General features: G+C 44.8%; 1 protein-coding gene across 1 annotated transcript in view; it reads left to right on the top strand.

Annotated features, from left to right (window-relative positions):
• The window catches only part of METTL24 (methyltransferase like 24), a 105469-nt gene that overhangs the window by 718 nt on the left and 94449 nt on the right, over positions 1–10302 (top strand). Inside the window, exon 2 of the mRNA XM_040474618.1 lies at positions 7–91. Coding sequence (XP_040330552.1) covers positions 7–91 — 85 coding nt within the window. The remainder of the gene's footprint in view (positions 1–6; positions 92–10302) is intronic.

The raw sequence follows: 10302 nt of genomic DNA, 5'->3' as shown, positions 1-10302 counted from the left end.
GCGCAGCGGGCGCCGAGCGCCTCCGGAGGGCGGCGGCAGCGGGACGCCGGAGCCGGGCTGCTGCGCCCCGCGCGGGCGTCCCCGCCGGAAGGTCAGTTGCAAACGGTGCAGTCGTGGGCCTTAGACCCGACTCCCCTCCCCGACCGCGCTCAGAGCCCTCCGCTCGGGCCCGCAGGCAGCCCCACCGGGACCTTCAGAGAAGTCTTCTGATTCTCCCAGCTCAGCCCTCCCTGGAGGCTCCAGTGGTGGCACCCTCCAGCGCCCAGATAGGAAGAGGGACTGAGCCGAGTCCATTCAGTAGTCCACCGAGCGTCCACTGCGTGCCAGGCTCCCTGCAGGCTCGCATCCAGCAGTGAGGGACCAAGTCCTGCTCTCAAGGAGCTTACATTCTAGTGAGGAGGGGCTACGAGTGATGGGCAGGGAAAGGAAAAGAAAGATGTTGGGGTTCTGTGCTTCCCCCGGTTTTCTCCTTGAGGCCTGGCAAAGCGAGGTGGGTATCCACCGTGAGTGGCTTTTCCTCTCTGCCTTCATCGAGGCGATGGAGATCCACTCTCCAGCCGAATTTCCCTTGAGTGCCGCCGGAGACATTGGCATGGTGGCTGGCACGGGGCGAGAAGCCGAGCCCCGGCGCCTCTTGATGGGAAGTTAATTGGAACCTCGAGGACTGAAGTAATAACCTGGGTTTGTCTTACAGCACTCGACAGTGTTGCTCTTCCTACCGCATTAACTTCTTGGCTCACACCTCAGTGAGTGGTTCAAGTTTAACCTCTGGTTGTGAAGCCTCTGGCCTTCTTCCCTCCTTTTGGAGCTCAGTAATTTACTAGGTCCTTGAGGATGAAAAGATTAAGAACTGCAGGTATGAGCTTGCCTGGGCCTCACACCCATCAAGCCAACCACAGCCTCTAGGGCAACTTCTATCTGTGGCCTGGTCCCCCTCTTTTCTTTAAAACATCCCCTGTCCCCCACCCCCCACCTCTTGGGGAGAGGGAAAATTCTTCCTTTGACTCTGCTGCTTCCTGTAGCTTCCCAGGCTAACCTACTTTTCAGGATCACACCCCTGCCTTCCTTTGCTCCAAGGCTTGCCTCTGCGGTGCCATATCCCTGCTGTACTTGCCTGGCCATCAGTGTTACCTTCCTGGATAAACTCAAATACTTTTTCCTATCTCTGAAACCTCACTTCCCAAATCTTTTTTTTTTTTTTAAGTTTATTTATTTGTTTTGAGAGAGGGAGAGAGAGAGAGGGAAAGAAAGAAAGAAAGAAAGAAAGAAAGAAAGAAAGAAAGAAAGAAAGAAAGAATGAATCCCAAGCAGGATTTGCACTGTCAGTGCAGAGCCTGACATGGGGCTCCATCCCATGAACCATGAGATCATGACCTGGGCCGAAACCAAGAGTCAGATGCTCAACCCACTGAGCCACCCAGGTGACCCCCTCCCCCCGCCGCCCCCCCCCCCCACCAAGTGAAGTCTTAATTTGCTCTTCCACTCCCTTCTTCCTGCTCCTAATGCACTTTCCATGACACCATGTTATGTCTCCAGCACATGTCTGCCAAAGGCTTTCCAGGTCCCAGATGCTGTATCAGGTGCCGGGGCCCCAAATGAGTTCAAAGTCTGGTGAGGGCGGCACTGGGCTTGGGCCTCTAGTAATGTGACTAAAGTTGTAAATAAGGTCTTGAACTCCAGCTGAGGAGTCAAAAAAGGCTAACCGTGAGGGGACATTTGACCTAGGACTTGATTTTCCTTAAAGGTTCAGGTTCTTTTGTTTCTCTCCATGTCCTCAGATGTCCCCATCAGGCCTGCCCTGCAGTTTTCCCCCAACATCCGCCCTCAGCCTGTGTTGTTTCTGTTGTCACCTGTCCAAGAATCGCTCTTAAATCTTGGTCACCACTTGAGACAACAGTGTCTGTAACTGGGGCCTGTCCTGCACATGGACAGGGTTGGAATGCACAGACTCCGAGGGTCGCTGGAGGGGAAGTTCACATCCATCCTTTTCAGGAGTCTGCAGCAGTGATGCAGGGGACAGTGGTGGCTTATACAGGCTGGTAGAAATGGAGGTGTGCAGAGTGGTCTGATCCTGGATGTGTTTTGAAGACGAGGGAGGGAGGAGAAGTTTTTGTTGTTTAGCTTTGGGTTTGGGGGGGGGGAGTGGACAGAAATCAGGAGGTTGGATTTAAACATGTTGAGTCTGAGGTAACCTTTAGACATCCAGGTGGAAATGTCAAACAGGCAGTTGGACGTATTAGTCTAGAGTTGGAGGAAGCATCCAGGCTGAAGAGAGAGATGGGAGTCATCAGTGTACAGGTGGGACTAAAGCCATGAGACTGTAGGAAATCAGCTAGGGAGTGGGGGGTGGCTAACACAAACGAGCGATCTGGGTCTGAGCCCTGGAGCTCAGTTTTATTAAAATTAAATTAGAAAAAAAAAACAACAAGGAAATATGTGCATAGAGTCTCGCATGGGATAAACACTCAATTAATGGTAGCTTTAATATTCACATATCTGTCCTGGGTCTTTAGCCTCAGCCGTTCCCCAAGTGTAATTTGTTGTAACCTGTTTCCATTCCTTTGGCTGATGCTGATTCTCTTCCTTGCAAGCCTTCCATCCTCCCTTCCTGTGACTCATGCCCTTTCCATTCTTGACCGCTCAGGTCAAGGGTCATCACCTGGAAAGCTTCCCATATCAATCCTACTTCCATGCCAATCTTTCCCCAACTGGGGATGATGACAAATGCATCCTGGTTTGTCATTTGCTTTGTACATGTCGCATGGTAATCCATTTCAGATTGACCGTTTTGTCCCCACAGTTGTGCTTGATGGAAAGGATTGTATTTCCCAAAATGACCCCTTGTAGATGCTTACTCCTGAGACACCGATATGTAAAAAAAATATGAGAATCTTACTATTTCAACCTATGATGTGTAACTCTAAATGACTTTGGTTAAAAATATATAAGAAAGGACTGAGCTTATTGCTGTTTTTAAAGTACTGCTTAATTTTTTAGCCTCCTAAGGAAGACTCTTCCCTGGGTTTCTTCTTTTCCCCAGCTCTCTATTTATTTACTCTTCTTCAAGATATACATTCTAACTTCCTCGCATTCCTAGCTAGTGGGAATCTTGAATGTGTTTCATTTTCCCTTTTTTTTTTTCAGTTGAATTAAAATGTTCCTCAAAACCGGAAAGACCAGTTATCCAATCTGTTCTCCCACTTTTGGGAACAGAGTTTGCCATCCCTTATCGATCTTACTCCTTTGTAGCCTCCTGTCCAGATGTGCAATATAAGCTGAATGCACCATTAAGTAATTGACAACTAAAGTTTGGAAATTATGCGTTAAAAACCTTGGATCTTATTTAAATTTTGCTTGTTGAGAATAATGGTAAACAATGCTATTTAGGTTCTTGGTTACTTTGTGGAAGGCACCTACCAGATCGGTGAAGGAGAAAAAGTTCCATTCTATTTTGAGGATGGTTTTTTGGGTGGATGAAACCTGCATGGAATAATTGGGTTGTGGAGGGTTTCTTGTCAACGTGCTTCCTTTGCAGGTGTTAGAGGCACACAAATTCAGCAATTATATTGCCACTTTAATCATAGCTCGTGCTTCTCTTAAAGAAAATAATCTGTTATAAAAAAGAAAAGCAAAGTGCAGTCCTCATATAATTCTTTCCCTCTTTCCTCCTCCCCTTCTTTCAGAGTCATGCAAGAAACTAACTCTAAATATTACATCTGCTTTCACATTAGAGGTCGTAGCCTTAGAGCACTGTGAAATCGGGGCAAATGATACATGGTGGATACAAACTGTCTTTTTTCATTAGGACAACCCTAGAACCCATGCATTTTGGTACAGACAGAAGCTTTCCATCAGAGATCTTAGGCACTAGAATCTGCGTACTACATATGAATAAAAACGTCGCTGTAATTCTTTTCCTTCCCCCCATTGCTGTGTTTCTTTCTGGTTTTTCTATCCTTGACATACACTGTGATCACATGGGCGAAACCTCACATGGGTGAGGACTAAGATACGGCCTCCATGATTTATGCTGCTTTCCACAGTCTTGGGTAGATGTTTCTCTTACAGGTTAGCAATCCACCTAAAAGGCAGCACCACAGTACGTGGCTCATTTGCACAGGAGAAGCACTCACATAGGAGCCAAGCTTCCTGAAGACATTTTTTCTGTCTTATCAGAGATATTTTACTTGACATTTAATATGTTGGAGAGAAAAGTGGCTTCTGAGTCACAGAGCCAGGGAACCAGCAATGTGCTGGATTGGTTTGATAGTTACAGATCCTTTGGAACAATGTGTCAGAAAAGAAAAAAAAAGCTGTTTCCTTTTCTGAATAACCATATGGAAAAATTCAGTCGTTCTTCCTCACTTCTCATCATCTTAGTTTTCTAATTCTGTGATTTTCATCAGGAGGGAAGAGGAAGATGCATAGTAGAGACTTTGATATATCCACCTGCCTTCAAAGTCCTTACTCTTTGCAGAACCCTTGAAGGTAGGTTTGAATGGCTTGTAAAATATGGCCCAGCGGTAGTTTCCAGCTGCTTAGATTTTTGCTGTGCACCTACAACTCCTGTCCTTCAGGGAACAACATTAATCAGTCCTCTCACACTGTCCTCAGGAGGCAAAGCATTTTCATTTTAAACAAAGTCATTGAGGGTAATTGAATGAGCTCCAGCAATATGTGGGTGTGAAATAGCAGTTGCTTGGTTTCACAGAGAAAAGCAGGTTTTGATTAAAACTTGGATGTGCCTCAGATGGAGAATAGACCTCCGCACGCCTTCTAAACCCCCACAGTTCCTCAGAGAACATTCTGTGGGCAAAGGAGCTGGTAGTGGAGGCTCCACTGTTTGTCAACAAGTGGTGGTGGAGATGTTAGGTGCAATGTGTCCAGTCCATTTTCCGAGGACAAGAAAATCCTGTCAGTTTTCTCGAGTGAGAGTTCCCTTTTAGTCTGTGAAGAGTTGTGTAGTCAAACTGGAGACTGTCAAGGGTGATGGGCATTTGAGGTTTTCCATCTATGCTATGACACCTTTGGAGTACTTCTGCCTCTAAGGAGTTTGGCTCTTTATTCTGTGCTTCATAGAAAGTAACAGGAGCCTGCTTCATTTACCACGAGACACACACAAAAGCAGGAATCTACCAGCATTGATAAGCTTCTTTTAAAAGCAGCCCTTGCGTTCTCCAGAGACCTCACGCGGGTCCCCTTAATGGCCTGTGGAGTTTTCTGCTAAGAGAGGGTGGGAGGATTTGTTGTACAAGAGCATTTTTATCCTGTCAAATGATTGAGACAAAATTTAGTTGTATGAGCCTCACGGTCTAGGACCATGGGTAATTTAAACTAAAAGCAAGCTGGGTTGTTGGTGAATGGCTCAGGCGGTAGATCTCGCCCGTGAAGAATTTTATTTGAACCATACAGTTTTTTTTTTTTTTTAAATTTTTTTTTTCAACGTTTATTTATTTTTGGGACAGAGAGAGACAGAGCATGAACGGGGGAGGGGCAGAGAGAGAGGGAGACACAGAATCGGAAACAGGCTCCAGGCTCTGAGCCATCAGCCCAGAGCCCGACGCGGGGCTCGAACTCGCGGACCGCGAGATCGTGACCTGGCTGAAGTCGGATGCTTAACCGACTGCGCCACCCAGGCGCCCCAGAACCATACAGTTTTTTAAGTATTTGAACATTAATATCATTCGATGGGGCCTACAGTGTCCAGTGGAACCCAGCACAGCACTCTCTCCATTTGCATTACCTGTCTGATCTCTGAACGCATTTGAAGTTGCAACCTCTTAGCCAGACGTCAAAATTGATCATCGTTTTTGCTAAGAAGTGACCGGCAATGTTAATGCTGCTAAGCTCAATGACCACACGGCGCAGAAAAACTAGATACGCAGAAACCAAAGGGCCTTTTTAGTCATTCCTAGTCAAGAAAGATGAGTTACTAAAGGCTGGAGTTGGATAATGGGGAGAGAAAGATGGTCCAGCAGTATACTTGGTTAATGTAATGTTCTTTTGGTTATAAACGAGAGAGAATGGACTCTGACCTAACTTAAGCAAAAAATGCCAAAACGAACCAAAAAAATTAAAGACATTTATTGGGAAAACCTTGAGAATTTCTCACTGAATTGGAGGAAGAGTTAAGCGACCACTATGTGCAGGGGGAAGGAGCAGGGTTGCCCAGGAAATCCCAGGTCTCCTTGACCTTCTCCCCAAAGTGTTACTGTAACAAGACTGGCCTCCCTCAGCTCCAGCTTACTGTCTTAGATACTCACCTTGGATCAGTCAGCTCTAGCCACAAGCCACCAATCATAGCCTGGGAGCCCCCTCCCTGTTTCAGAAGCCATTCTTGGAGAAAGGGGAAGCCTTCCCTAAGTTACCGTAAGAAGTCAAGTCCTTGGCATTCCTTAACTGTTTGGTATAGTTATTGTACAGTTTTACCCTTAAGGTTTTGCTTTCCTCATATTCTAATATTTTAACTAGTCCAGTTCAGGGATCTTGAACCTGAGCACCCAGAAGCAGAGTTTAGGTTTTTTTGTTTGTCTTGCTTTGTTTTGTTTGTTTTTTAATAAGCCTAGCATCTGTGCCTCTGTGTGTATGTATTTCTCTATTGGTTAACTATTTCTCTGTCTAGATATATTCTTATAGATAACCTTTCTTTTTTTTTTTTAATGTTTATTCATTTTTGAGAGAGAGACAGAGCATGAGCAGGGGAGGGGCAGAGAGAGAGGGAGACACAGGATCTGAAGCAGGCTTCAGTCTCTGAGCTGTCAGCACAGAGCCTGACGCAGGGTTCAAACTCACGGACCGTGAGACCATGACCTGAGCCGAAGTTGGATGCTTAACCGACTGAGCCACCCAGGCGCCCCAGATAACCTTATTTCCATGTAGCGTTTGGCAGTAAGTTGGCACCTTCTGCCTATTACTCATTTTTAAAAATTCATTTGGGTATATGCACACAAGATCTTTGTAGATGCAATATTTTTCCTTTTTTTTTTTTTTAAGTAAAAAGTAATTTGTGGGGACTTTTAATAGAGAAAGTGTGATCGGTACGTAGCCCATTATCCCAATTAGGGTTCTTAAACTAAAGCTAGAGTCTTATGTTTTTTGTTTCATTTTTTTTCTGTCAATGCAGAGAGTTGCTCTGCAAAAAAAAAAAAAAAAAAAAAAAGAAAAATAAAAAATTCTTCACAGCAACTAAATATTTACAGTCCTGTTTGCAACTGGCTAGTTTGAGTCTCTTTAATATACGATTACTTCTGTATCAGGAGTCTCTTGGTTGCAAGTGACGGAAGCCAACTGAAACTACTCAGAAGCGGGATTCACTGGAAGGGTACTTGGGTAGAACTGAGGGAAAGGTAAACCAGAGAGGCTCTGGGAACTTGACTGTGGACTAAAATGAGCCCTAAAGACCTTAGTCATCCCTGTTACTTGCTACCCAAGATGTAGCGGGTATTAATCGTTCTTTTTGACCACACCTTTGAATTTCTCTACTGTATTTGAGGAATTCTTCACCTTTCTAAGACAAAAAAAAAAAAAACAAAACAAAAAAACACCAGAAAAGAATTTCCCCATTTTTCCTTGCACCGAGAATGCATTCATGCAACCGAGGCCTAGCATTCAGATATACCTGAGTGAGAATATGGTTGTACTTTAGAGATTCAAAGAAACAAGTGGCATGATGGCTGTGGAGTAGCAATGGTGGCCAACTGGAGGCATTCCGTGTCCAGGTTGGTGAAATGAGCCATAGAGTCTGTGCCCAGCAGTGGGGCAGTGTAGTCTACACTGGCGAGTAGGGTGGTGTTCCTGCCCTCGAGATTCTGCAAGCTAATAAATCTTTAATCAATTCCTTTTCTACTTAACTAGCCAGAGTGGTTTCTATTGTTTACACCTAAGAACCTTGACAGATCAATAAATTAGAACTGGCAGTTTGGAAGGTTACAACTGTAATTTTCTCTCTCCAATTTTGCTTGGTCTATTTAATTCAGATTTTAGAACATGATGATTGGGGTCCGAGCGAACTATGGGCCGAGGGATCTTTCCCTGACAAGATAATAACATTTAGCTTCAGATACTAAATTACACAGATCTGCTAACTTATCACGAGAGACATCAAGCCCTTTTTCATGGCACCATTTGTTCAGGGTGTCGGGCAGGAGGGGGCCAGTTTATGCTGTGATAACAAACAACCTTCAAATCTCAGGGCTCACACTAACAAAAGTGTATTTCTTGCTCCTGCTGTGTATCTGTCACTGGTTGGCTGGGTTGGGGTGACTCTCAGTGCTTTTGTCATCCTCTCTCTGGACCCCAGGCTGGCAGCACAGTCACCATCTGGAGGCTTGCCTGGCACCTTGGCAGAGGGGTGAACGCTCCGGAGGGTCTCGCATGGCATTATTAAATGTCCTGGCTGGAAGCCACACCCAGCACTCATGCTGACAATCCAGTGGCCACATACCCGTTATGGGAGGACAGAGGCCTGTCCTGTGCTCAGAAATCAGAGAGCTGGAAATGTTCGGTGAGCAGCACTTCCGGCCACCACGGTAGGGTAACCCTTCAATCATCCGTATCTAAACGGGCATCGTCTAGGTCATGTTTCTTGTTCGCCGTTCTGAACGCCTCACTGAGTATGCACATTTGACAGTATTGAATAAAGCACGTGAAGCTCTTTTCAGGAGGCCTGGATCTAAAATGAAGCAGACATCTGAATTTAGCAGAACAGGGGAAATAAAACAAGACTCCATTTACATCTTATAAACACTGCTGTGGCGTGTCCTGGAGCTTGTTAGATACAGTGATTCTCATTGACATTGTTTATGTTAGATTCCTTGCACAAAGTAGTGATGGGATGATGGGCTGCAGGTCTTTTTTTCTGGGGAGAAGGCAAGCAAGTTTTGAATAAATAAAGCCATGCATCTAAATGAGCCGAAGGCCTCTGGGGAGATGACTCAAACTCCATGTTTAAACCCATCTTCATAGAGATCACTTACTTTTAGTTGGAGCAAGTTGAAAGACTTCCAAACTTCTTTTCAGGATCTGGCCCCAAATCAGAGGCAATATGCATGTTATACAGTGTTTGCTATTGTGCATAACACGACAGCAAGTGTTTTCAGTTTGTTTTTTATCTACTTTGAGTGGAGTACAACAAATCACTTACAAATCCTAATTCACAGAATGCTAATTGAGCACAGTGATTAGATCACATGTGGAGGGAGGCCGCCTCATTCAGCAGTTTTGGGGGTAGAATATGGGGAAGCCAGTGAAGGTAACGCATGAGATTCTTGGAGACCTGTTTCTGTGGATTTGCACTTGTCATGAAAGGACTTGATTATCGTGCAGCCTCATGTGTGAGATGGGCTCATATTTTTATACTTGAGGCTGGAAGTTTAAATTCTGCTCCCGTCCTCACTGGATGTGGCATCCCTAGTCTAGTCTTTAGTTTTCTCCTCTGTGAAAAGTAGTAGTGCTTAATCCACATGAAAGTTGTGAAGATTAAACGAAAGCATGTAGGTAGAGATGCCTGGCCTATGGGAACAGCTCTGGAAATGAGGATGGTCTCTGTTCAGCCTTGCGTTTCTCCTGGGAAGCAGGCCCTTTGGCATCAACAAGGTATAGACATCCGTGTCTGGGGGGGTATAAAGCCTAATATTCATTGGGATGTTTAATATTTTTCATTCTTGAAATTTGTAATTTAGTTTTTGTTAAGTTTTAATTTAAATTCCAGTATTAACGTACGGTGTTACACTAGTTTCAGGCGTACAACATAGTGATTCAACAATTCTGTACGTTACTCGGCGCTCATCATGACAAGTGCACTTCGTAATCCCCATCACCTACTTCACCCATCCTTCCTCCTTCCTGCCCTCTGGTGACCATCGGTTTGTTCTCTATAGTTAAGAGTCTGTTTCTTGGTTTGCTTCTCTTTTTTTCCCCTTTGCTCCTTTGTTTTGTTTCTTAAATTCCTCAGATGAGTGAAATCATATGGTATTTGTCTTTCTCTGACTAACGTACTTCGCTTAGCATTATACCCTCGAGCTCCACCCATGTCGTGGAAAATGGCAAGATTTCGTTCTTTTTTATGGCTGAATGATACTGCGTCGTGTATATCTACCACATCGTCTTTATCCATTCTTCCAGCAGCGGACCCTTGGGCTGCTTCTATAATTTGGTTATGGTAAATAACATTGCAATAAACATAGGGGCGCGTGCATCCCTTTGCATTAGTGTTTTTGTATTCTTGGGGTAAATCCTCAGTAGTGTGATTAGCAGATCATAGGGTAGTTCTATTTTTAACTTTTTGAGGAACCTCCATACTGT

This window comes from Herpailurus yagouaroundi, unplaced genomic scaffold (genome assembly GCF_014898765.1).
Source record: "Herpailurus yagouaroundi ecotype Mexico unplaced genomic scaffold, PumYag 139, whole genome shotgun sequence".
In the NCBI taxonomy this organism is placed as follows: domain Eukaryota; kingdom Metazoa; phylum Chordata; class Mammalia; order Carnivora; family Felidae; genus Herpailurus; species Herpailurus yagouaroundi.
This window is presented reverse-complemented; position numbering and strand designations above follow the sequence as displayed.